The sequence below is a fragment of the Carya illinoinensis genome, chromosome 6 (assembly GCF_018687715.1).
Source record: "Carya illinoinensis cultivar Pawnee chromosome 6, C.illinoinensisPawnee_v1, whole genome shotgun sequence".
Taxonomy (NCBI): Eukaryota; Viridiplantae; Streptophyta; class Magnoliopsida; order Fagales; family Juglandaceae; genus Carya; species Carya illinoinensis.
The window spans coordinates 25,541,065-25,569,029 of NC_056757.1; the positions used below are offsets into that span (position 1 = coordinate 25,541,065).

Consider the following 27,965-nt stretch of genomic DNA (forward strand, 5'->3'; position numbering starts at 1 on the left):
CAAATTACGTAGCTTTAAAGATTAGAAAGAAAAAAAAAAAAAGAAAAAAGAATTACGCAGCTTTGTCGACAAGCAGTGGCAAAACTAGCAATTATGTTAGGGGGCCTAACTTTTTTTTACTGTTTGACACATTTATATAAAGACTAATGCTAGATACAATCGTGGGGCGTATAAGCTCTACACACTCCATTTGAAAAAAAAAAAAAAAAAAAAGGTTCACTATTAAAATAATTTTTTTACATATGTACTAAATTTACCTATTTTTTTCAAAATGAGTATAAGAGACTTGCACATCCTAAAATTGTTAACATCATTTCTCATGCAAATTAAAAAGAGATTGAAAAATCTTCAAAATATAACTACATATAAAATTATATCTCAGTACTTTGCTATATGCATGTATAAATAAAATTCTAAACACAACTTAATATTTGTTTTAGATTCTAACGATAATGTTTTATAGAATAATATTCATCTATTATTATTTTTGTAATAAAATATTTAAAATTTATTTTGTTCATATAAACTATCTAGGGATCTTTTAGAATCTCATATTTCGTTCTAGTATGTAAGCTGCTTTATCAGATTTCATGAAAAATTTAGATATTTTTGCATCACATTAAACACATAATGCTATAATTAAGAGTTTAAATAAATTCAATTCTTGCTTAATGAAGTCTAAAGGATAAAATTTCTTAATTATTTTTCATGTAGATCATCGATCTTAAATAATTTTTCTTATATTTTCACTTTGAATTCCATATTGAGAAACTCAATATTGTATATTAAAAAACTTTGGATCTATATTAATAAGTTTCTTATTTCTCCTAAACTTAATTTTAATTTTAATTTTAGAGGAGTCACATCCTTAAAAATAAATAACATATAGAAATTAAACAAAAGTTTAGGACTATAAGAAAAAAATTAGATACGGGCATTTTTAGATATATAGAAATTTTAGAAAATTTTAAAAAGTATATGAAAATTATAATTTTTTTGGAGTATTATTTTTTATATCTATATAATTATGTATAAAATTTAAAGGATATATTATGTTTTTAAAAACTTTTGGATCCCCAAAACGTGATCCGTCACTGTAGACGAGATTCACAAGCATGGACACAAGGTTAATTTGGTTATTTAAGTAAAACATTATCAATGTGCAGAGTGTCACAGCTTGAAAATTTGATGCGACTTGTAGGATGATTTGATAAATTCGTTTAAAGAACCATCGATATCACTGCACAATATGGTTTATTAAAAATAAAAAAATTGAAATTAATGTGGCACGCCGACTGCATGCCGCTTGCAGCAGGAGCTTATCTTTAATATTTTTTAAAAGGAAAATACTTTGCCACAGCTGGTGGCTCTCACTGGGTCACTGCTGGGTTTTTTTTGTTTTTTCTTAATGATTAAGAAATTTTTTTTTAATATTATTATAAATTTGTTATATTTTTTAAAAATATTTAAAAGTATTAAAAAATAATTTTTTTAAAAAAAAAAATTTAAGTCTAGCGGTGACTCTAGATTATCCTTTTCAAAATAGGCAGCGAAGTCAACCCAGCTTGTCGTGTTCATCGGTCTTTATATCTTTTGGGAATTCGCGCTAATATTACAGATGTTCTTCTTTCCATCGTGGTGAAACTTGGGCTTGGAAATGAAAGGTTCGGAGATGGAGAAAACGCATCTGATGCTGGAGAAAAAGCTGCAGGAGGGCTATCTTGCCATGCCAAACCAGAAGCTGGATGTCCTTGATATCCTTAAAGCAGCTCCAACAATCTTTTCCAAGAATTTCAATTTCATCATCTTCATCCTTTTCATTTCCCTCCCTCTTTTCTTCTTCATGGTTTACTACGAAATTTTCCTTCAAAGAACTCTGTCAAATATTCTAGACCAGTCTTATATACATGACTTACAATATCATCCTTGGTCAGGAGTAACGTCTGAAGTTACAACCGAATTAAGAACGACTTTTTCGCATCAACTGGTTCAACTTGGTTTCCTTTATCTGGTGCCCTTTCATCTTCTTGAGCTTTGCACAATGATTGTAACGGTGGATTTGGCATCAAAGATATACGCAGAAGATAGACCAATACTGACTCTGAAGGGGATGCTTTACAAACAGATTTATGGAGCAAGAATAAGAGGTACTTTTATCACATCCTCTTACGTTATTCTCTTATCAACTTGTAATCTGCTCGGATTACTATGGTTTGCAACAAGCTACCAAGTATTTTGGAGAACATCAGATTTACAGGTGCCGTTTCTACTGTTCTACGGACCAGTTTTCATAGCTTGGTAACTAAAATACTTGGAATGGAGTGCGGTGTGGAACGTGAGTATCGTCATTTCAGTGTTGGAGGGGACTTTCGGGGTTCGAGCAATGGCGCTTTCTGCTCGTTTTAATAGAGGCAGTGAGCGGCGTGGGCTGCTTTTGATGGCTGTTTTCTTTGTTTGGGGACTGGGTTTAAGGCTGCCATGCCTCTATTTTGGATGCTATGAAGGAGAGATTATGGGAATTGTTGCACAAGTTGGGTTGTACTGCTTGGGGAATGTGCTGAAATGGGTGGTCTGCATGTTATATTTCTATGATTGTAAGAAGCAGACTCTAGAGAAGAAAGTTGATGTGGAAGCAGGGAGAGAAATCAAAGTCGTTGATGTATAATTACTGCAGCAAATACTCACAATAAAAGGAAATTGGTCGGTTGGATTTCCATTAATGTATGTAAACTTTGACGCGAATGCTTAGTAACTTGGTGAAAGAACTTGGATCTTGTAAAAGAGAATGCCTGTAGGTATTGGTTGTTCTTTTGGCTGTCTAGGAGGCGGTCCTCTCTCTCTCTCTCTCCCTCTCTCTCTCTCTCTCTCTCTCTCTCTAAGCAATCACACTCCGGTATAGCTTTGACATTGCCTAAAGATTTTTTTAGAAAGAAAACATGATCGGTGTCAAAAAGTTTTATTGTTGATGAACATGAGCGACCATAAAGAACTTCTCATCTGGTGACATTTTTTGTTTTTGTCAACTTTTACGACCATGGTTCGGTTTGAACCTCTCTAATCTTTAAAGATCGCAGCTATTCCTTCAAGGCCCAATTCTCAAAACAAACAAAAAAAAGCTAGAGAGAGAGAAATTCAGCAAGGAAAATGTAGCCCTATTTGTAACAACTGAAATATAATAATCACACCTCAAGAAACAGAGGCGACTAATTAATGAGGAATGAGAATAATCGGTAAAACCATCCAAAATACTACTACTCTTTTCCCGACACTCAATTTAAACAACTTATTCCATGGTTCACTGCCAGATGAACCATTGTTGTGAAGCCATTCAACGGCACTCCACAACAGCAGCCACTTGTTCTATGAATTCTTGAAAGTTTCTTCAATTTGATTTCCTTTCAATCACCTTCTTCGCAAAGGATGGCAAACAGAAAGCCGCTGTATGAATCTGAAAATAAAAACAAAGGCACATAAAGCAAATGAATAAGATGGGGGGAATAAAACAGAAATAAAGAGGTGTTTGGGATGAAGCAGAATCACACCTCTGGGTTGTAAAATTTCAAGGGTCCTCTGGATTTGTTATGACTGTCATTTGCATCTATCGAATTCACTGGGTGCTTGAAGTCAACAGGGGGCCCCTCGGTAGAACACAGCATAAAACCAATCACCCCACTGAAACACAAACATCGATAGAAGCAACATCAAACATCACACAAGCACATTTGCTCGCTGACCCGCACATAGAAATATCCAATGCAGATAATAACCACCATTAAAGGCCCAAACTGCTACCGCAGAATTGGAGATGAAGAAATTCAAAGAACGACTTTACTGAAAATAAGGTGGTCTCCAAAATCACAACTTGCGCATTTTAAAGCTTAAGTATGATAAACTAGCAACTCAGTCTGATCCAAGAAGAAAACTCGATTATCCCTGCTAACGCACACCCAGGCAAATACGCTCATGCATGCATGCAAACATAAACATGTATTCAGAAGCATATATCTCTTTGGGATGATTTTGTGGGGAGAAGAAGCTGGGCAGAGAAAATTAATTAAGTTTGAGAAAGTATACCTTGGGTATGTTGGCACCGTGGTCCATGCGTAGTTGACAGAGCCTTTAAATATCTGGCGACAGTTTGCCACAATGTCTTCAATTATGTGCATGTGAAGCCATATACTTTCTGCCTGAGTACACACAACTCCCCCAGGCCGAAGAGCCTTTGCTACTGATTCAAAAAAGGGCTTCTCAAAAAGCTCTTGTGCAGGACCTGATCAGATCAAAAGGAAAACTTGTTGATTCAAAGTACACTACTTATGTTCCCAGTGAGAAAAGGATTGAATGAAGCGATAACCTTACCTATGGGGTCAGAAGAATCCACTATAATCGCATCATAAGTTCCTTCAGGAGCAGCCTTCAAATATGCAACTCCTGGACCAGTATGAAAAAAACCATCAAAATTGATATTCGCAAAAATAAGGAATGCAAATGAGGAAGAAGAACAAGCTGATCATACCATCACCAATATGAAGATTCACTCGGGGATCCTCGTACCCAACTGCTACCTCAGGAAAATACTGTTTAGAAACCTGGTAAAGGTGGAAAAAAATTTAAGAGTATGGAAATAGTTGTTCCATGACGACTGAAAGTCCTCATGGTACATTGGTAAAAAAAACTTATAGGCTCTTACATTGGTAAAATAATCAGAGCTCACATATTCACAAGTGGATTCATTCTAGTGTGAAAAGAAAATGTAACAGTGACATATCCAACTAGCTATTTTCATGACCTAATGCTAGTACAAAAGAATAATATATGTTTTTCCATCAAATTATTACTTACATCAACTACCATCTTATCAATTTCACAAATATCAATATGCTCAACAGATGAATGGCGAGACACTTCCCGCAGGACCCCACCATCTCCTCCTCCAATAACCATAACCTGAGTGGAAAAAAAAAAATAATGAGTCTGAAAGACTAGGCAACAAAAAATATACATATGCTTATTGCCAATAATCAGTTCACTCTAACAGTGGGCACGTGTGTTAAGTACAAGAAAAAGAAGAGTGAACTGTATTTGAAAGAAAAGTTTGTTTTCTTTATTTTATGAATGTGTTTCCCTTCCTGTTTTCCTCTGCTGATAACCATCTGTAGTTTTTTCAGTAAATAAAGAGAGAAAAGGAGGCCAAGAGAAGAAATGTGCAAGGGACCCTGAATGATTAACAAGGTTTATTGGACGTGTTGTCATTAGTTGCACCATTGTGATTGTCTTTTACATACTGTCGCTATCCTATGTTTAACAGTCCTCAGCCTTACTATATACAGAATATTGGCCAATCCACGGATAGAGCCTGGTGTGCCCTCTGTCTGTGGGCCTTCTCACCACCAGAGCTGAAAAACCTCTGTTCACCATGTATAACAGTACAAAGCACATTTACATACACCGAATAGATTATAATATGATGCATGGATCACCAAGGTCACTGAGGATCCAGCCTTAAAAGTGCTCATATGTTCTAATTAGCAAATAATCGACTGTCATGTGAAAGCATGTCAAGAAAATTCTGTCAATGGAAGCAATTCAAGTTATTTAGTCCCAAGATTATATGAAGACCTTCTTTGGGTTTGGGATTGAGCACAGTGGAAGGTGAGTGATCATTTCTTGATATGCGCATTCATCCCTTTCAGTGAGCTGAATCACCCCATCCAAAACAAGAACCTTTCCATATGTCGATGACTGCAAAAGAAAAAATTGCAAGACCAGAGTTTTAAGGAAGATCATATACAGGTGGAAAATTTATGATTTGTACCTGAAAGACCATGACATTCTGATATTCAGATTTTCCTTGAAATAAGACCTTCTCAACCTTCAAGGAGTGTGCCTCACCTGCATTGTATCAGGCAGCTCAGATTCAATTAAACAATTAAAGAGTATGATTTTGAAGAAAAGGATGTCAATTAAAAGAGAATACAAAATGCACTATTATTCAAAAACAAAAAACAGTACCAGGACTTCAGTTTCATAGACATTATAAATGTGAAATAACCACAGATACGTATGTTTGTGGGGTATATTGGCTCACAAATCTAACATCATCGTTGGCTGAAAATCTAACATCATAGTTGACAGGTTCACTCGTCAAACAAGCAAAATACTCGGACCAAATAACTCTCCACCCCTTCACTCACAAATCAATATGTCTAGCAATGATTGATATCTAAAATAATAATATTTAACTACACATCATTCAGAACCCCAAACTTTAAGAGAAGATCAAAGAAAATTAAAATCTGCCCAAAAACAGACACGACCCCTGGGAATTATTTGATTGCTAAAGAAGGTGCCACTTGAGCTAGTGTTAGTTAGCCACAACCCACGGATATAGACTCCTAAATTAAAGAGGGCACAGTGATACGTGGCAAAAAAATAATTATCATAGGCGTTATTTCGAGGTGAACTAAGCAATGCTCATAGAGAAAACAACTAAACAAGCATGAACACGAGTACGAAACAAATAATAAAACTATGTATACATTCTCTAATCATATTATGAAGCCAAAACAAAAAAGTTCCGGAGGCAGATTTGACAAACACTCATCGAACTAAGCCTAAAAACCACATTAACACGCACCCACATCACCAAGCATACACATAACTACGTATGCGGAGAAATAGTAAACAAAAGACCAATAACGAATTCAAAATATGCCTGCTCAGAAAACAAAAATGAACAATTCCTTCTTGGTCGCCGAGAATCGATAAAGATGATTTTTTTTTCCTTAAAAATAAAAAAAAAGAAAAGTCACTTCTGTTGCCGCAGTTTCTCAACAACCAAACACATATATAATAGGAAACGCAGATAGGATTTTTTTAGGGGGAGGAGGGGCGCAGAAACAGTGAGAGAGTGAGAAAACCCACCAGGCCACATTGGGCTAATCTCAGAGAACCACCCAGGAATCACAGAGGATATACAATCAGGCTGCTCCTTGTTCCCCTCCAGCTCGATGGAGGACAGAGTGGAAGCAGAGACTCCATTACTATGTTCCTCTTCTTCTCTCGGCCTCTTCATGGGAGAATCCGTGGACCCAGAAACACCCTCTTCGGCCATGGCTTTCTCGCTGTCGCTAACGCCCACGCTCGCGGAAACCCCAAGCACGGCGAGAGAGAAACGAGCCGCTTTGTACTGAACAGAGGCCGCACAATCTTGGTCTTCCTCCGTTCGACTTTATAATAATAATTAATACTAAATAATTAGTAAAGAAAATAAAGAAAAGAAATTAAAAAGAAAAAAGGAAGAGAATAATTGTGTATTTGCGCAGCAGCAAGAATCTGCTCACGGAGGACGGCGGACGCGTCTATCGAATATGAACACCTTTGAATAAAGTGTGCCAAATAGTTTGATTTGATTCGTTCACAGCAGTTCCTCTGGCCACTTGGTTACCCTACTTACGACTCTGCCTGTTAGTGCAATAATTGCATGAAAATATTGTAAAAAATCCTGTCTACTTATCATTTTTCATCGCCAGTAATTCAAATAAGTAACTTGATAACGGGAGTGAATAGTGGATAGATAAATTATAGTAAAGTGCTAGGACAGTCGTTGTATGCAAACGGCATACAGTCGGCTGACGTGGTATTATGCCACGTCAGCTGTTATAAAAAAAAAAACAAAAATGCGAGAAAGATAAAACTATGAAAGCTTCTTCTCCAAATCTCTGTAAAACACACTTTGTTTCTGAGATGCTTCTTGCATTTGGAGCGATCAAGGATCATTTTTTTACAGTGTTAGTGGTGGTTTGAGATCATGCAGTTAGTTCACATTGTGCTTTGAAAAAAAGTGAGAAAAACAGTGCATTTGCATCACAATCTTCGGCATTGTCGTCCGTAAGCAACCTGGTAATAGCTTCATGCTTCTTCTTCTTCATGTGGGTGTTCTTCATGTGGGTCTTCTCTAGCGTTTGGGTTTTCTCTAGTGTGTGGGTCTTCTCTAGCATGTGGGTTTTTGTGATTTCTTTGGTCTTGTACGCACGTATCATTTGACTAAAAACTCTAATTTTTTTCTTTTATTTCGTTGGATCCTTTGCATATATGTGTATGTAAATTACCACAACTTTGAGAGGGCTGCTTTTCTAGCGTTCTTTTTGAGTACCTCAATCATCTACATGATAAATGCATTACAAATTTACACCCAAAGCCATATAAAACAGAGTATCCAAATTAACAAAACCATTCCATTAAAATGACAATACGATTCAAGTTTTTGTCAAAATTTGGGTTCTGGGTTAAAGTTCCAGCAACTTTCCCATCTTCTTTGGCACTATTCAAATGAAAAATAATATTACTAATAATAATAGTGGTGAAAATAATATTAATAAAAGTTGTGAATGACTTTGAGTTTGAAGGGAATAATGATTTGGTTTCTTATCTATAGCTTCTAATCTTTGAAGCTCCAACTTTTGAGGTTTGTGGCCATCGTGAGGCACTTACAAAATCACAAGTCTGGGCTTGAAGGGGAAAAGAAAATAAATGAAGAAAATCTTGTTTTTCCTTGATGAGTATATATCATTAAGATTTTTTCTAGATATTACACATGCACTTACTTTTCTGTTTACTTTGGTTTATTGAAGGGAATGGTGGGGTTTGAGTTTTCTTAACTGTACAGAGCTGCTACCTATTGTGTTATAATTCCTAGAATCTTGAACATTTTGGTAATGAATAATTATTTTTTACTTATAAAACTTTGGAGTCTATACCAGCTTGAACATTTTATTTTAGTTTAAATTTGTGTGAATGAGAAATGAGATAGATTTGATGAATATAGAAAAATTGGAACCTATACCAGTTTGTTTGATTTTATTTTATTTTAAATTTATGGGAATGGATATGAGATGTATTTGATGGATGATATCTTATTTATGAATATATACTGAGCTCCCCATGGTATTTGAAGAATTGATTTGCATATTGGTGATGCAAAAAGACTTCACATCATATTTTAAAATCCATGCTTTGAGGCCAGCCCCTACCTTATTTAAATAAGCATAGATTACATAATTATTATAGAGCTGCAATATTAAAAATGATACACACTTTAGAAGAAGATATTAGCAACATACAGAGTTTTAAGAAGCACGAGGTGTTTTAAAACTGATCAAAGACAACCTTTAATACAGCATACCACTTTGTTAAGTGTTGCAGACAAATCTTGGCTTACGCTTAACAATTTATGGACTTGCTGTGAGCTTCTGCCAAACCCAGTTTGTTTGTGGGAGTGGAGAAATATTTGTTTTTTGTTGGTTGGGTTTGGAAAGGGTTAGAAATGACACCTGCTGAAGAGGATATGACATCCAGCAGTATCTTGTTAAATATTACACCTATTGGCCATGTCCACACCTTCATTGTAAATCCTAAGTTTGAAGGGTAAGTGCATCTGAAATAGACAGTTGGAGAAACGTTTGCTCCCATTCAGCTTACTTGACAATTGAAAGTAGTGGCTGTACCTAGTTTACTAGAATCCTATCACTGAACCTTAGAACCCAAGTCTTGCCCTTGTTTTGGGTAAAAACTGTTTCATGAGCCTGGCATTCCTTGAGAGCATATACCTGGTGAACAAAAGACTCCTCTCATTCTATTGCTATGATCACCTTTATATGTAGTTGGCCTTTTTCTTTTGCACTCGTAGCATATTTTAACTGCAAATATAGCTTGATAAATATCTATCTGTAGTTTCTGGAATTATTGATAATAATTGTACTGCTTGATAACTACAATTATTTGTAGTTTCTATAAATAAGCCTTGATAAATATCCCTTGCAAGCATCCTCGAGCCCAACAAATTATTTTAATAGTACTTTCTAGAATAACCTCATATAGAAGATGGGCTCCTTCACTAGGAGATTATATTTTTTATAGGCATACTTGACTTTCTGTGCATGAACAGACTTGTTAGTTTTATCAATTTCCCCTTAATAGCATGGGAAATGCATTCATTTTCATTTGCAGAGAAAAAGAAATGCTATATTTTTATAACAAATGCTATATTGGAGAGAAATGCAGAGAAATGCTATATTTTTAACAGCATTTCATTTGCAGAGGAATGCTATATTTTCAATAAAAGAAATTGCCTCGCTCAACATGATTTATAACAAATGCTATATTGGAGAGAAAAAGAAGTCAACCAACCACATGCTTTTATCATAAATGCTTGATTGAATCATTAAAGCAGTTATAGTTTTTATATATTTTCCTCTTTATTTATTGATTTAATGATACATCTCTACTTACCTCCTTATTTATAGTTAGTTTTTATAAATATCTTTTTGTGTGACAGTCAAAATATTCTCCACAGCTGAGGAGATGCACATCACTGCTGCAAACAGAGCAACAGGCGTATATGGTGCAAAAACCAAAGCAAAGTTGAATCCCACAGAATTTGCATGAATAAGGTAATATTTACGAGTCAGAGGTTTTACACTCCAACTGTTGATGCTGCCCATCTATCATGCTTATTTGTCTCTTGAGTTTAGGTAGATAAGCTTGTACCCAATACAATCAGAGTAAAAACAAATGTACCATGAACTTGGCTTCTACATTTTTCCCAAAAAATAAAATAAAAAAATATATCTAAATTAACATTTTTCAATGAAAAACTGTCAATGACAAACTTGCCTAAAGCACCATAATGTGCTTTCCACTCAAAGAGAATACATACACACTTTCAGATTCTTCCATATCTCTATAAACACAAAAGCCATCCCACCATCATTCTAAAAGAATACATACACACTTTCAAAAGTATATGCATAGTATGTGTTGATGCAAAGTCTATTAGATATGACTTCTTAATAACTGTTATTAATTTAGTTAGATGCAGGAGTATTGTCTGTGGAGCTTCTACTGGTTATTTTTGAATGGAGCTTGGAAGAAATCACAGACTGGCAATACCTAGTTTTTGATAGGTTTTGTAACTATTTTTGTAAGAAGAAAACTTAGTGGTTGCTATAGTTTTTGTAATTATTTTTGTAGGAAGAAATAGTGGTTATAGTTTTTGTAATTATTTTTGTGAGAAGAAATATTGGTTGTTATGGTTTTTGTAATTATTTTTTTGGGAAGAAATATTGGTTGTTATGGTTTTTGTAATTACTTTTGGGGGAAGAAATATTGGTGATTATAGTTTTTGTAATTATTTTTGCAAGTTGAAATCTGGCAAGTAATATACGGTTTGAGTAGGATGATTTCCAGTGGTGACTTTAGTATAACCTGCCATATTTACATGCCAAAGAAATTGCTCCAGTTTGACAGCCATATCTTCTTGCCTAATTTTTATTTTTTGCCTTTTATGATAAGTAAGAAGCTGTTGGTTTTTTCCCCCTTGCTTCTAGGGACTGACTACAAGATTAAAGTTTGGAACTACAAGTTGCACAGGTGTCTTTTCACCCTTCTTGGACATCTAGATTATATTCGCACAGTGCAATTTCACCATGAATACCCATGGATCGTGAGTGCCAGTGATGGTCAGACTATTGGTATTTGGAATTGAAAGTCACGCACTTGTATATCTGTTATGCACTTCCAATATTATTCTAACCAAGTCCAATCAAAACTACCATCGTCGGTGAAATTGGACCCAAAAATTCAAATCGTAAGAGACGGCTTTAAAAATCTTGATTTAAAATCTTGAAGACAGGCGCCTGATGAAAACTGGCACTAATTTGAGAAATTACAACTACAAGTCGCTAATGTTTCAATAGTTTTGAGCAACACCAGTCACTCTACAACAACAGCTAAAGATTTTAGTACAATGAAAACTTCTATAAAAACCAAATATATTCAAATTTCTGCCTACAGGTCTTGACGTTACATCAAAGCTTACAAAAACATATTCCCCGGAAAGTTCTGTGTATTTAATAAAGCAAATTGTGTACACACATTACAGTTCTAATTTTGCTACACATTTTCCATATCAACGTGAACTGAATATAACCAACCGAAGAAAAAAAGTAGGATGACCACTAGAACCATCGAATATCTTTAGGTGGCTTAAAATTAACGGGATGAGTTTCTGGTGTGGCATTCTCATCTTCCTTCCACATTTTAATTGTCTTGTCAGCCTCACAAGTAACAAGCCTTGAACCAATTAAGTCGTAGCATGTAGCATAGATTCCAGCTTCACTATCCAATGAGCCTGCAAGGAAGAACTTAAACACTCATTAAACTGGACTCCTCTTAGAGTAAACCACCCCCCCCCCCCCCCCCCCCCAAAAAAAAAGAATAAACAATACATACCAGGTTGTACAATTGTTTGGGCTTGCTGAAAATTGTGATCACTCTTCCAATCCCAGAACCAAAGACTGCCATTGTCACCTTATATAAACAAAACGAGAAAAGATTAAAAATATTATTTCCATAAACCTCATCGACTTCAGTGTGGAAATACAAGAACCCAATGTTTCCAAAAAGAGAAAACAGAAAAATAAAATAGAAGAAAATAAGCATGAGAAAGTAAATAGTAGAAAGGGTGCCAAGACACCAGGCACCCAAAAGTCTTTCTTCACATGTTCCTTCAATAGAAGATAATTCACCACCAAATTTATCAAATCCCATACCTCCTGTGGCCAACACACCCACCTCATTGATAGCCACATTGCATTGATTATAGTTTTTTGTTGGGAGCTGGATAAATAAACCACCACTAACAAAATCAAAATATCAGTTTATCACTAGACTTGGTAAGTACACTACGTGGATGCTTAGAGTGTACTTTAAAAGTGATTATTAAAAGATTCCAGCTCAAGTCAATATGAAAGGAATAAAAAAAATAAACATAGAAGTATATGTGCAAAACAATGGCTGCATCATTAATTTTGCCTCTTCCCAACAAGAGGGAAAATTCCATATAGTTATTATTAATTATTTTGCAGCTTTCACTTGGCTGCCTCAGACTATCATCACAAATCAGAATCACAATCTCACTTGGTTATCCCAAGAAAATCTTACGAATATCACTCCTATTAAGAAATAGAATATTTTTTACAAGACAGGCAGAATATTAACATTAAAGGGGAAGGAAAGAAAAATGTCTGCAACTTTACATAAAAGAAAAGCTAGCTGAGAACTCACAGCATGTTATGTAAGAATTCCCCTTTCGGGAGGTTAAATTTCTTAATGTTGTCAGCTGAAGCAGACGTAAAACAATTCCTGGGAAGAAGACGGCACAATAGTTGATATGTTTTTTAGCAAAAGCATGACACTAAAACCACAACTCTATTATTTAACTTATTTCACAAGTAACAAATAAAAATATAGGTATAGGCACATACTCTTTAGGATGCGGTGCCATTGCTCGCACCAACTTTTTATGGTGAGTGAGAGTAAGCATTGTTTTTCCTGCCAGGCAACAGTTTATATGCGGTTCATATGGAAAAAGCTGGGAAATAGAAAATTCAAAAAAGAAAAATGACTAATTCTATTTTTGTTTTTTTAAAAAAAAATGAAATCAATCACTAAAACACAATTACCGAATCTGAGGTCCCAAAACTTGATGGTTGAGTCATGAGAGCCAGTAACAACTTTGGATCCTGAAAAAAATGAGAAACATATTCAAATATATCACCAAAGTCCCCACACGGATTGATGTGCAAATGCATATAAAATTAACAACAAAAAGCCCTGAACCAGCATTTGGTAACATCCACACAAACTAATAGACAAAACCAAGATATTTAAGTTAACGTTTGAATAACCTCTCAAAGGTGTCAACCAGAGAGGGGTTAGGAACTGAATAATAGAGTTATTATTATTATTTTATTTATTTTTTATTTTTATCGGTAAACAAGAAGGAACTGATGAATACAGTTAATCCAATTCACACAAAGCGATGGATTTTTCAATTCTTAAGATTCGTATCTTCGTAATCTGAAAATTGAAATGCATTCATTCCGATAGGAATTATTTATATCCTACCAGTTGAGACATATATAACAGACAGGTTATACTCTCAATCGAAACAATGATGAAAAATCGACAGATTATAATGGTATAAAGATCGCCGCAGATTGTTGATACATAAATAATCAACTGACCACAGTGCACTTAGTTGGATCGCTGTAGATCAGAAATCAGAAATGACATGATAAACAGAAAAAGAAAAATGAATCTGCACAAGAACCGTGTTTAAATCCCGACAATGCTAATGCTATTACTAACCTACTGAACTCAAAGACGAAGCCCACAAAACACCTTTTCAGAAAAGGACCAAAACTTTCAGTTACTCAGTCAGGACACCACATAAAGCAAATGAGAGATTTAAACAAAAAAAAAAAAAAAATGAAAGAAAGAAAGGGTAAAACTTGGCCCTTATGCCTGATTATAGTATTAGACATACACATGTATATATAAACTCTTTTGGGAAACAAACACTACAAACTGAAATCAGGATATATTAGGGGAAAAAAAGGTGTCAACCAGAAAAAGATTCCACGTACCACAGGTCGAGTAAACACCGAGCAAATGGTGTTATCGTGCCCAGTTAGAGCAAAAATCTGTGCCTTGCTACAAATATCCCAAACCTGCATTGAAATATCCCAAATCTGGTCAAGAAAAAAATCTACTCATTCGTTGTTCCTTACCAAGAAACATCTTGAGAGACAGAGATCACAGCGTATAAAATATTGAAAAACATTAGGGTAGTAGCATAATCATAATTTTTATTCTTTGAATCCTAAAAAAAGAGTAATCGGTTAGTAAATAACAGAAAGACAATGTCCTTATTGACCCATTGTCGCAATAACTGAGCTTTGAGGGAGGTGAGAACTTGGGATGAAGGGAATGGCTGGGTTAGGGTTAGGAGGGAGGGATGTCTACTGGGTCATCTTCAAGGGAGGTGAGAACTTGGGATGAAGGGAAATGGAAGGGCTTTGAGATGAAAGGAAGAACTCGGGATGAAAGGAAAATACATAGAGGCACAGAGACAAAAACGCAGAAATACACAGAGATGAGGTTTCGGGGCTTCGATGGTCTTCGTAAATCGAAACACAGAGATGGGGCTTCGGGGCTTCAATTCTCTTAGTAAATCAAAGGCACGGAGAGGGAAGGATGGGCTTCGATGGTCTTCGTTAATCGAAGGCACAGAGAGGACGGAGCTTGTCCGAAAGCACAGATAACGAAGGAAAGGGCTTCGAAACATAGAGACGGGTCATACGAAACACGGAGGAGGAGGAAATGGAGGGAAATGTAAAAAGCACAAAACGGTGACGTTTACTTTTTTCCACGTCAGCGTCGTTTGCATGGCGTTTGCAAGGCCCGACTGCATCCAGCGTTTTTCTAAATTATATTCAAATATGGGTCGTGTTCTAATTTTTCAATGAGATTGATTTTATGTTCACGAATAACTCAATTATTGTTATAAATTTATTTATATAATTATCTTTAATTATCAATTAAGATTATTTAACCATCAATTAAAATCAATCTTTAGTCATTAATTAAGACCTATCTTTAGTCATCAATTAAGACTTAAGCTATACATATTCCTTTATACTCTTATATATAGGTATCATTCATTTGTATATAATCAAATTTTGTATTTGAATAACAACTATTTTTCTTAGAATATCCTCTTTCTCTTACAATATCATTTCTATTTCAGTTTCATAATAATTATGAATGTATTATTGTCAAAGGCATGTGGATGATGGTATAACACCTAAATATCTAAAATGGAGGTCTTGGGTTCCACTCCCTCCTCCAATTTTTCAAAAAAAATTTAATTTATTGTTTAAGCAAGTTTGAGTATCTGATAATAAAATAAATTATTTATGATGTATTTTATCGATATAAAAAATTTTAATTTTTGCTAATATTTTTTATTAAGTTTGTAGATATTATATATATATATATATATATATATAAAGATTCAAGTAATATCTTCTATATATAAAAAGTGTGTATGAAACAGAATTTGTTGTTTTAAACAGAAAATCTTGTTTCACCGTTAGTTTTTTTTTTGTTCCCGTTAAATAGCAATCAAACCACCGTTTGTGGCCATTTATGTTGTCTATTTCAATTCCATTATCTAATAATTTAAAATCTATAAGAAAAACAGAAACAGTGTCAATTCCGTTAATGGCCAGTTATGTTGTCTATTTGAATTCCATTATATAATAACTCAAAATTTTGAAGAAAAATAGTGCCAAATTATATACGTTTGAGTCTAGGCAGAGATACCATTGGCTTTTCCTATAAATTATAATGGCAAAACATTATAATAAATTACAATTTAGAAAAACTACAGTTTCATTTTCTCTTATTTTTCCCCTTCTATACTTGTGCCAGCTATTGAATTTGTGAATATTGTCTATGCATTGAAATGGAAGCTGCAACCAGAGAGAAAATATAAGTTATAAATCCGTGAAGCAGATTTTAATCACATGTAATAGAAATTTATAATAAGTTTTTATAATATGCAGTATAACTTATAATTTATAATAAATTACTTTTTATGTCCTTGTGTGTAGGCAGGGAGAAATCAGTAATTTTCAATTACTTGATGAAGCAGCCGAATGGGCAGGCAGTGCAGTAGTCGTATTCAAAGTTTGAATACCAAGAGACATACTTCGTAAGAACCCAAAAGGTATTGAAAGGGGTTTAAGAAAACCCATCTATTACTTTCAGTGCAGTGGTGCTAACATTTGAAAAGTGACTGATACCTTCTGTTACTTTTAGTGCATTGGTGCTATGGTTTTCCTGATTTGAAGGAAGATTGAAAAGTGAGTCTAACTTTCTTCTGCGTTTATGGTACAAGTCTATCTATGCATTACATATGTTTTTTTATATTTGTAAGAAATGAAGTAACTGAAACCATGGAATTCATAAAACTTCTTAAAAAACCTATCACAAAACTCAATTCAGAAAATTTATCCATGCTCTGTCCCTCTCAAATCAGGTATGGTGAAGCAGTGCAGTGGTGCAAAGGTTTGAAGATACATTAAAAGGGTCAGTTTTATTACCTTTTGTGTGTTTATATTATAGATAGTCTATCTATGCATTATATCAATTTCTAAGTTTTATGATATTAGATTACTGCATTTTAATAATTTCTAAGTTTTATGATATTAGATTACTGCCTTTTAATAACTTATTTGTCTTTGACTTAATAATAAAAACATCAATCCAAATCAAGCCACAAATTTTATAACATGAGCATATATGATCACAGATGTTTTCCTGCACAAATTTTCTAACATATAATTACATCAGTGCCTTATAATTATACAGTTCAAAACTCTTCACATAATTAGACAGACAAAAATTCAAAAAAATTGAAAGCAACTAAAATCTATATAATATATCTATTAGAGAAAATAGATATGATGAATGAAAACAAATCATATGATCACAATTTATAGAGCAGGTTAACGAAATGAGGTCTTATTTTCTTAGCATTCAGAATTGAGGCATAAAGCAACTCATGGCTAAAGAATCTCTCCTCTATAGACTAACAAAAATAGTACTCAAATAATTTATAGGCATCTAATAAGAATATAATTGCTTTAGAAACCTCAGAATAAGAACTTCATTCCTTTACAATAAAATCACTTGGTTGACCACTAATTTAGCAGGTAATTTCTTTGCAAGCCACCCCTCATGTTTGTTGTCTCCATGCCGGAATATAATACATGTTACTCCAATCCAACTTTGACCAAAATCCCAGAAAACAAAGAACTCAATAGAAAATCAATACACTCATGGAGGCAGAACAATTTAGATTGTACATTTATGTGCAAGAGATAGGGAAGTTTCACTCAACATCAAGTTTAAATTTACTAAAATTGTATTCTATCAATGTGGATACAAGAGGCAACAAAGAAACAGAGAGCACTTTCAATCTATACAAGCTTACTGATCTTCAAATGGGAAAACATAATGGTAAAAGATGCAAACTACGAAAGAAAATATAAGCAAAATAGAAAATACAATGGGGAAGAAACTTACCAATATAAAAGATACAAAAAATAAAGTGAACAGAGTCTCATTGATGTAAGCTTTGTCTTGCCCAATCTCCTATATTGACAAAAAGATTAAACATAAGAAAAAATCCTATAATAAGTGCATTCCACATAAATGAAAAAAAAAAAGAATAAATTAATACAGATTGTAAGAAGGTAGAACCAAACACGTTGAAATAATGGCCATGGTTGATGAGGATAATGTACTCTTCGGGTAGCAAGACCATATGCATACAGTATAGTGGTATGCCTGTTATTTATAAGAAATTTAAGAAAAGAAAACGACATAGAATTAAAAAAAAAAAAATTACAGCTAACACAACTTTGAGAAAGAAAATGTGAATCGTATAAAGATAGGATCTTTTTTGTTGTTCACAAGTATATAAATGCAGGATGTATAAAGGTAGAGATGCTTTAGTGCATACAAAAATTAGATATGAAACTATTACATAAATTCATAAAACTTATTAAAAAACCTATCACAAAAAGCAGAGTACAAAACAATGGCATCTAGGAAAGCAAGTTGTTACAAAAACAAACTAGAATCCAAAGTACTTGAAAAAAAAAAAAGGATCAAATCAGATCATTTAAAAAATAAAGAACTATAAAGGACAACGGCAAAATAAAAAATAAAAAAGAAAAACACTCAAATGTGAACAATATCTCTTCAACTTTGTAAAGATCTGTTCAGCTGTTCATAAGCGAACGGCAAAATAAAAAACAAAAAATAACAAGATCTGAACAAGATCTCTTCAAATCTGTAAAGAGATGTTCATATCTATAGAAAAAAACAACAATATAGACAGAGAGAGGCGAAGATCAACTGTGACCATCCGAACGGTAAAATAAAAACACAAAAAACATAAACAAATGAAGAAGATCTGTGGGAAATGAAGATCTCTCCATTTCCCTACGTATCCGTGATGGAAAAATAGCCATAGAGAGAAGAAGATCAATTCAGAGCATGCGAACGGCAAAATAAATAAACAAGAAACAAAAACACCCAGATCTCTTCAAGATCTGTTCATATCTATAGGAACAAAAAATAAATAAATAAAGAACCATATAGAGAAAGAGAGGCCAAAATCAACCCAGAGCATGTGAACAGTAAAATAAAAAAAAAACAACAAATGAAGAAGATCGGAAAATGAAATCTCTATAGATTCGTGAAGGAAAAATAGACAGAGAGATGCAATCATTGAAACTATGAACATATGAGGGCGAGAGATGATGAGTTGAGAGCATTGCAGAGAGAGCGTGAGAGAGAGAAGGAGAGAGTGAAGAAGAAGATTCGGGATGTGGGTGAAATGAGAGAAGGAAAAAAGGGGAAAAAAAATAGTTCAGCTGAGCTGGGATAGGCTGTCTATAGGATGTGGATCAAAGCCTGAAGAGAGAGAGAGAGAGAGAGAGAGAGAGAGAGAGAGAGAGAGAGAGAGAGAGAGAGAGAGAGAGAGAGAGAGACGGGGGGACAAACGTGGACATGCACGTCATGTGGATAAATGTGCACCAGGAAAACATATACAAGTGGGTGGACCATTAAATTGATAGAAATATAAATAGAAAATATAACTTATTTACAAAAAGACAAAAATTTAAAGACCATGAAACCGCGTCGACATCATACCAATGAGTCTTTTTAAACTAAAATATAATAAATAAAAAATTATACAATAGGAAGAGTGAGGCACTCCATCGAAAAGTCCATGTACAAATGATGCAGTGCCGAATCGAAAAATAAAAGAATAAGAAAAGACCATGTCAATGTATGGACCCTGTTCTTTGGCAACGTCAAGGTGGAAATTGCTAAGGGAAATAGTTTACTATCATCTAACGAGTGGATTGAAAAGTCGCAGTTGGAAGCCATAACAAGGAAAATTAAGAAAGTAATAGAAGTTGTAGTTGAAATTTATTACGTTTGATTGGACAGGGGATCATATATATTGAAATTGATTTAAAATTGATGTCTGATTTAATTTAAAATTTAATATTATTTAAATTAAAATTGATATATTCAACGCATTTAAAATGTTAGAGTATATGTTAAACTGGACGATAATACTGAAAAGTTACCTGCTACTATGTTTGGTGAAATAGCAGAATAGACACTTGGTTGTTCAGCAGTTGAATTGATGGAACATGCTGGAGAGGTATCTCTTAAAATTTTCTTCAAAAGTTGAATTTTCTTATAATGAGTTAATTACAAAAATAAAAAATTCAGTTTTTTTTTTATTAATTATGTAAATCTATTTAAAATTTATTTTGTAGGAAAATCAAACATATGTTTAAAGCGTTACAGAGAAATTATAAAAAAAAATTTGAAAGATTCAAGTTTATGTAGATCCAGAGAAACTGAAGGAGAAAAAATATAGGCAGCTTAATGTCTTCTCTATTGAAGCAGTACAAGATGAGGAAAATACTGTATCGTCATCTTAGAATCAAAATTATCTCAAACAATTTTTATAAAACTATAAGCTACGTTTATTTATAGGGCCATGTTATAGATTCTATTAATGCTCTTTTTTTAATATATCACAACGTTTAATTATTTATCAATTACATAAACATTATATCATTAGGTATTTAATTAACCAAAAATATTACATCTTTATTAATAAAAAATTAATTCTTAACCAAAAGAATTAAATATAAATTAAGCAAACGTGCATTGCATGTTAATTTCACCTACTATTTAGAAATATGAACATGATTCCTTGTAATCTCTTTAAATGTTAAAAATATCAATTCTTCTACATACAATCGAGGGGCACAAGTGGTGGGGAGTCAGCCGATTCTTGTAATGCCATGTCAGTCGATATGATAAAAAAAAATAAAACCATGTACTCCTGTGTGTTATCGTTATCTAGAAGATGAAAAAAATATATATTTTCTAAGCAGCCCAAATCTTAATAGATGTTTGAGCATAAAGCAAGCATCCACCTTCTCCTCTTCCTCCACCATTAAACTTGATGGTAGAGATATCAACCGCCATAACCCCACCATCAGAGATTCAAGAAGAAGCGCCAGAGCTCTCTCCATTCCATGCACTTCTCAACTGCCACCCATCAATCCCAAACTTTACCACCAGCTCCAAACCCAAAAGACCAAGAAAATCTCTTCTTCAAAGCTAAGAGACCAATGCATGAAAATCTCTTCCAAGGCAAGTGATCAAAAGAAGAAGAATATCGTAACCACGCTGAATGATCATCTTATTAACAAGAACTCTCATCTGCAGGCAGCTGATATTATACGGAAGATTTGGGGTAAACAGGACGATTTAATCAATACTCCTCCTACTTCGTCAAGATATTTGTTGAGCAACACTGCATACTTCAATGAGTTATTGGATAACGACTTCGTTTTCTCATTGGTTCCGGTTGCACAAAAGAAGAAGACTCAAGCTGTAAATGATCAAGATGAATCATCTATCTCAAAACCTATCTCTTCGTCGTCTCACACAAAATCTCCTTCGTCCAACCAGGTTCATTCACAAGCTAGCTCTATTTTCATTTGAATGTAGGAATCAAAGAAATAGGAGAATCATTGGCAAGGTTGTTTTCGTATGATCCACATTGATATTCATGAAATTTTTGTATGTCTCTATCTAGCTATGGGATTGTTCTACATATACAAGCTTGAATTGGGTGGATGCAACAGCAAGCTGCAATTTTTTTTTTTTTTGGTTCTTTTTCTTAAATTTGAAGTTGCTCCCTTTATGATCCGTTCAAAAGAGAGAAGCAAAATTTCAAAATCTTGCAACTTTTGCTTTTGGGCCTGTTATTGTAACATATTATGATAGAGAGGGAGGGAGGGAGGCTTCGATGGAGGGAGGACTCGAGAGAGGCTTCTATGGGAAGAAACGTAGAGAGGGAGGGAAAGAGAGCTCGAATTGGGGGGGGGGGGGGGGGGGGGAGAAATGTTTGGGGTCAAATGGTGCGTTTCCATTTTTTCTACTAAGCGATGCGTTTTCATTTTACCACATCAGCCGTGTTTCCCCTGTGCTTACGCAAGGTGACTAAGTTTAGCTTTTTTCTAGAAATATTATGGTTGATACTATAAATAATAATAAACACACAATTATTCTAGTTTATACAAACACATTCATATGAGCTTATTGCCTAATAACCAGTCATAATGTTCATGAATAACTCATTTAACAAACAAATCAAGTCAAACTCAAATCTCAAGTGACCTTTTTTTATTTTTTTTTGATAAAACATATTGCATTCATTAATAATGGACATTACAACTTTGACCTGAAATATACATTACAAGCCAACTACAACATTAATAGCTCCCCAATATACAACTATGACTGACATGATTTAGTCAATGCTGCAAACCTTTACAGACCACAGTCTGAGAGACAATACAACTATGTCCAAGACAAAGTTAATACACCCTATACTTTATCTAAGACGGAGTAGAGGACACACTCTATGGACAAAATTTCAAGAGATTATGTGTTTTTTTTCCTAAAACAAAAGATAAAACAAAAATTAAATATACACAGAAAAAATTAATTACATCTTGGAAAGACATAGATATGCATTTTCAACCTTGGAGGAAAAAAATTACAAACAAAGTAACTGTGATGGCGCGTGAAAGCCATGCACCACTCTGACTGTTTGACTCTCAGTCAGGTCTGAAATAACAGGTGGTCTTGGACCTAAAAAAGCCATGCATAGCAGCAGAAAAACACTCTTAGCGGTGGTGCGTGGATTTCACCCGCCCACATTGGACAGCAACTGTGACTCACGCGTAGTCGTTTGGCAAAAATCTTCACCCGTCTGATGGATTGGCTCCTTGGGAAACCTGCAGTAAGGTGTGTGGTGGTTACTGGAGAGCAGCAAATTGGCCTTCTGACATACTTGGCCTTGAAAAAACAACCAAAAAAAAAGAAAATGAAATAAGAAAACTAGAAAGGAGAGGGAGGAGGGATGAAGGAGGGAGGAGGGAGGAGCTCCTCCTCCCCCCTCTACGTAGGTTTTAATTTGGTGGTGGTTTCTAAAGAAAATGAGGAGTCTCTCTCTCTAAACTAGGGCCTACTAGTTTTCTCAAGTGACCTTGAGTAACCTTGTTGATTTACCGCAATAACAACTAGCATACCATGGGTTAAGAGTTCAAAATTCTACTTCCCTAAAATCGTCCTAGCCTACAAGGACATGGTCCAATAATGTTAGTGTGTAATGGATATTGTTGTTAATACTAATGAAGAAATAATTATTACTAATCATTAGTTTGATTCTAACACTAGAATGTAGTCTCAATATTGCAATAAAACTTTTTAAAACACCCTCGTAATATAATTATAATTTACAATTTTATTAAGTTTTTCATTATTTTTAGACATAAACAAATGTCCAATTTATACTTTCTAGTGAACTGACTGCTAATCGTAGACTAACTTGCACGTAGCCATAGACCAAACTAAGTCATCCCCTTAGCTTTAGACTCATCACAATTAGTTCCTTTGCACGACCACACATGTTTGATGACCCCACAGTGTAGACAAAACAAAGGGAGTCTTTCATACTTGGAAGGGATCCACAACTTCTTGTGATCGATCATCAAAAATCTTCCTCTTATAACGGTTTGGTGATATCAACTTCTACCTTGATACTTAAGAAGTTGCCCCATCCTAACCCGTTCTCATCCACCTCCACTTCCAATACTTTACCTGCACCTGACCCTAATTGTGCCCCAACCTCTTTAGTCATGCAAGTTAGTGGCATGTTATAAGCTTGGATCCAAAAATCTTCATTACAGAATAGGACTTCTGACAATGGCCATCCATGTAGCACTTTATCCTTGTCCCTAACATGTTGGAATTATAACAGGAACCTGTTGTCACCCACATCCTTGAATTGCAACCAACCTTCTGGTCTCCACAATCTGTTCATATTAGTTCTAAAAGCCTCTCTATTAATCCCTTTATCTGTTATGATCATGGCTAGCAAACAGGACTTGCCTTTGGCCAGTGATTCCTCAAAAACCCTCTTGTCTACCACCATTACTTGTTCCTCTTGTTCTGTGAGGCTGAAAGCAGCCTATTGTCATTGTAACTCCTCCTCCATGCACCCTCTACAAAAAAACGTCTAAGAGACAAGATCTTTGCCACCTAACCTCTCAAAGGAGAGGACTGGAGCCGTTCCAATTTATACTTTAAACATGCCAACTAATCTCCATGTGTATTAAGATGCCAACTTGTACTATAAAAATGTAATAATAATAACACATAAAACTAAACAATAATTACAAATTTGAAGAAATAAGATATTTAAAAGATAAAATGGAAGTTAAAATTAAGAAAATCAAATATTTTAGAAAAGAAAAAAATATATCCATCATCTATTTTCTCATCATCTCATAATATGACATTAAATGATAGGTTCACAATTGAAACACAATAAATAGTTTTCAATCATCTAATGTCACATCATGAAATTATGAGAAGATGATGAGTAGTATTACTTGAAAAGATAGAAAGTAAATTTTCAAGTAATATGGGAAGGAACAGGATAGGAATTGAATTAATATAAGATTATTACACAACTTTTTAATTGCTCTCTAATAAAATATCAAAAATTCTGTGCAGTCATTTTTATATATTTTTTGTGCATTCTATTAATGTGATTAGTTGCATTACTTTTTTAATATAAAATAATTGATTTGGCTAATCATATCAATAGAGAATGCACAAAAAATACGTAAAAGTAATTATATGTAATAAAACTCATAAAATATTATTATTTTTTTAGTTCAAATCAAAGTCAAACAGTCAAGAGTCTAATAGTTGACTGACATGATCTTGTTCTTCAACTAAAAAATATGAGTTCAAAACCCCCCACCCTTTTATATTAAAAAAAAAAAAATCAAAGTCAAACAAGTTAAAATAATAATTAATACTTTATTAGAGAGTTTGTGTGAAAATTATAAGGTTACGTTATTCTGTAAAAGTCACAACGATTTTTCAACTCGCAACATTTATACCGAGATTTTAACAATTTGCAAGTAATCATAATCATTCAACGTCCGTTAGTTTTCTAATGGTAGAAATTAGATAGGTGACGTCGATCAGTCAATAATAAACCGATGCGTGTCCTAATCAGAAAAAATTATTAAAATTTTTAAAATATTTATGTTAAATTAAAAAATCCGTTTTCTAGAAAAAGTATAATAATGATAATTCTTTTAAAGAAAATAAAAATAAAAATTCACCTCACCCTCCCACGTTCTGTCCCGTGGAGCAGCAGCACGGCGGCCAAGTGGCAACTCTAGCTTATGGGAACATAGGAGGACACGTGTTGATTTATTATTAAATGACATGTATCCATTTTGCCACTATTAGGATGTTATAAAATTAAGACTTGATTTGATTTTATAAAATTTTCAAACAAAATTAAGACTTGATTTGATTTAAATATAAATATTTTTTAATTTTAAATTTTTAAATTTTTTATCTAATTATTATAATTTTTATAAATTTTTAAATAAAATATAAAAAACAATTCAATATTTTTAAATTCTAAAAATATCTACTAGTATTTTTTTAAGGAATAATAATTATCGCCCAAAATTAGTTATTATTTCTTCATTTTTTAATTATAAAATTTGTTTTCCAATAGGAGAAAGTTCGATCCTAATCTACGTCATAATTTACTTAGAAAATGAGAAATATATTTTAAGAAAAATAATATTTATAATTATGAATGTGTAAACTTTATGTAATTATTTTAAAAATAAATAAATATAATATTTATATAAAATTAATTAATTTTTAATAATAAATTTCATTATTTTTTAAAACGAATTCAATACATACGTAACAACTATATTTTAAAGAATAATTCCATCTTAGCAATCATTAATCTTTGTTACTTTTTGTGCCTCCAAGCACCGACTCGCCGACCATAATAATATGACCACCGATAGCGAAACGGACAAATAACAAAGTAACAAACGACTATATTTCTAAATTTATGTAAATATTCTACTTTTTGGTGACAAGTTTGACGTGGTTGAGTCAATTATTAAAAAAAAAATTAAAATATATATTTTTTTTATAGCATATGATGTGATAAATTTCAATTATAATATCTAAATAGAACGAAAACATACAAGAATTTAGGGGATTATAATTGAATGCAAATAATTACTTATGATGAATAATTATATAACAAGAAATATATTGTTTTCTTAATAAATAATTGATCACAAATGAATATTTTTTTAATAATATAACACGTTAAGACATATTGAAAAAAAATAAAATAAAATAAAATCAGGAATTGAAGGTCTTTTATATGGTCGATTCGTCAACCATGATAAAATGTGAACATAAACGTTTTCATTTGTATTTGTATTTGTATTTGTATTGTTTTTTCTTGGGGTGGGGGGTGATGAATGTGGATTGTGGGCTATCCATGCCGACAACAGCTTTTCATCTTATGCCACACAGAAGATAAAGCTTGATTTAATTTCTATAATCAACTTAAATATTTCATCTAACTTAAAGGGTCGCTGTAGGTAGTGGATTGTTCTCGTAATATTTTATTATTATTTATTATTTTATTATTATTTTTTACTTATTTATTATTATTAAATATTACCATTTATTATTATTTAATATTTTATCATTATTTTTTTATTATTATTCATAAAATATTTGAAATTACCTTACTATCCCAATGCAACCTAATGTGTAAGTCAGCTCAATCACTTGACCCCAACCTTTTTAAGGGTGATGGGCTACGACCCAAGGCAGTGTTCCATTCTTCAATTAATTGTAAGTAAACCATTTTATTTTCCTTTTATTAATTATGTTGAGCGGCCCTTCCTCCATCAACCTTGGGGAGATCACCCCTTGTATTTGCAAAGCTTTCCTCCATTGTTTTTTAATTGCATAGTGAGTTTCTCATAGTTTCATAGTATGAGACCAAGTGTTTGGAACCATAGCACTCCCAATACCATGTCACAACCCGCTAACACAAATATAAACACATCAAGGGTTTCTTCTACCCCTAGAATAGATAGTGGAGTTTGTTTGCAGCTTCTTTCACACTTAACTTGATCCCCATTTGCTACTCTCACTTGCACCCTCTCCCCATTGTGTCTATAAGCAATTTCCGAATCTCAACAATGGTTCGATCTAAGAAGTTATGGCTACCCCCGAGTCAATGAGTATCACCACCCATTGGGATCCTATATGCTCCTTTACCCTGATATTTTTTGGGTTAAGTGAGTCTAAAATTGTATGTAAGGAGATCTTAGGCACAATAGCTCTAGAAACTTTTTCACACTACCCAATTGCCTCCAATACTTGCACAACATGGAGTAGTTCCTCACCGTTTTCCTCAGTTTCATTATCCTATTCTTCTAATAGGAATAGCCGAGGCTTGATGCATTTATGGCCCGGACCACACTTGGAGTCATGGTAATAACAAATGACCTTATTGCACATTTCCTTCATTTGCTCCTTAGAGGGCAAGCTCCTATGAGAAATAAGAGAGCAGAGAGAATAGAGAAGAGAGAGAAGTTTAAATTGTATTTGATAATTTGCATGTCCTTTACAATGATCCTCTTATGACATATAACAACATTTTTCCTCCTTGCCACACTTTTGCAATTAACAATAGAAATTGTATAATAAAGCAACAGATGACAAACTAGATAGTTGTAATAGTAAATTGCAATAAGAAATAAAGATAATTGGACTGGGCCTTTTTGGTGAGCAAAGGCCTTTTGATCCTAAGAGACATGGACTGATACTTGTAAGTGGGTTACTTAAGTAGTTCAACAAAATGGTGAATATCATGGGCTAGAGGCCCAAAGTCATATGGTCTTTACTTAACCTAATCTCTTCCTTCTCGACTAAACCACTTACGCATCTCCCCTTCCCTTGCGAGCTGCTCCTTCACCGAGTCTCTTCAGTCGACTAGGGCTAGGGTTGTAACA

At 33.7% G+C, this 27,965-nt stretch overlaps 2 protein-coding genes, 2 long non-coding RNA genes and 1 pseudogene across 5 annotated transcripts; 2 read left to right on the forward strand and 3 right to left on the reverse strand.

Annotated features, from left to right (window-relative positions):
- The first annotated feature begins 1,594 nt into the window (after positions 1–1,594).
- Positions 1,595–2,809, forward strand: LOC122313685 (annotated as a pseudogene).
- Positions 2,810–3,131: 322 nt separating this feature from the next.
- On the reverse strand, positions 3,132–7,359 carry LOC122313684 (spermidine synthase 1). The gene is made up of 9 exons (XM_043128864.1): positions 6,925–7,359; positions 5,816–5,892; positions 5,620–5,742; positions 4,843–4,947; positions 4,517–4,589; positions 4,360–4,431; positions 4,075–4,270; positions 3,543–3,672; positions 3,132–3,448 (listed from the first exon to the last, which is right to left on the reverse strand). Exons 1-9 carry the CDS (start codon positions 7,112–7,114, stop codon positions 3,383–3,385), a joined length of 1,032 nt encoding a protein of 343 aa, XP_042984798.1. The 5' UTR covers positions 7,115–7,359; the 3' UTR covers positions 3,132–3,382.
- Positions 7,360–7,719: 360 nt separating this feature from the next.
- LOC122314317 lies at positions 7,720–11,264 on the forward strand. Of its 2 annotated transcripts, none has more exons than XR_006243681.1 (3): positions 7,720–7,902; positions 10,337–10,451; positions 10,870–11,264. It is a non-coding gene; the product is annotated as an uncharacterized LOC122314317 (long non-coding RNA). The 2 variants fall into 2 exon arrangements; XR_006243682.1 differs by having other exon boundaries at positions 10,874–11,264.
- Positions 11,265–11,697: 433 nt separating this feature from the next.
- Positions 11,698–15,337, reverse strand: LOC122314316 (protein pleiotropic regulatory locus 1-like). The gene is made up of 8 exons (XM_043129815.1): positions 15,266–15,337; positions 14,490–14,573; positions 13,524–13,583; positions 13,326–13,432; positions 13,126–13,203; positions 12,612–12,678; positions 12,292–12,369; positions 11,698–12,190 (listed from the first exon to the last, which is right to left on the reverse strand). Exons 1-8 carry the CDS (start codon positions 15,314–15,316, stop codon positions 12,143–12,145), a joined length of 573 nt encoding a protein of 190 aa, XP_042985749.1. The 5' UTR covers positions 15,317–15,337; the 3' UTR covers positions 11,698–12,142.
- A 783-nt stretch (positions 15,338–16,120) lies between these two features.
- Positions 16,121–19,617, reverse strand: LOC122313103. Its single transcript, XR_006243289.1, has 2 exons — positions 17,998–19,617; positions 16,121–16,379 (listed from the first exon to the last, which is right to left on the reverse strand). It is a non-coding gene; the product is annotated as an uncharacterized LOC122313103 (long non-coding RNA).
- Between the last annotated feature and the right edge of the window lie 8,348 nt (positions 19,618–27,965).

What these genes read in the sequence shown, in the direction of transcription:
- LOC122313684 (XM_043128864.1), bottom strand. Translation starts at nt 7,114, where the DNA reads ATGGCCGAAGAGGGTGTTTCTGGGTCCACGGATTCTCCCATGAAGAGG. An exon ending in ACGGTGCCAACATACCCAAG is followed by an intron (nt 3,673 to 4,074) that starts GTATACTTTCTC and finishes TTTGTGTTTCAG; the next exon opens with TGGGGTGATTGGTTTTATGC. An exon ending in TGAAATTTTACAACCCAGAG is followed by an intron (nt 3,449 to 3,542) that starts GTGTGATTCTGC and finishes TTTTATTTTCAG; the next exon opens with ATTCATACAGCGGCTTTCTG.
- LOC122314316 (XM_043129815.1), bottom strand. Translation starts at nt 15,316, where the DNA reads ATGCAGTCGGGCCTTGCAAACGCCATGCAAACGACGCTGACGTGGAAA. An exon ending in GTTTTGGGACCTCAGATTCG is followed by an intron (nt 13,433 to 13,523) that starts GTAATTGTGTTT and finishes TCTATTTCCCAG; the next exon opens with CTTTTTCCATATGAACCGCA. An exon ending in CCAAACAATTGTACAACCTG is followed by an intron (nt 12,191 to 12,291) that starts GTATGTATTGTT and finishes TCTTCCTTGCAG; the next exon opens with GCTCATTGGATAGTGAAGCT.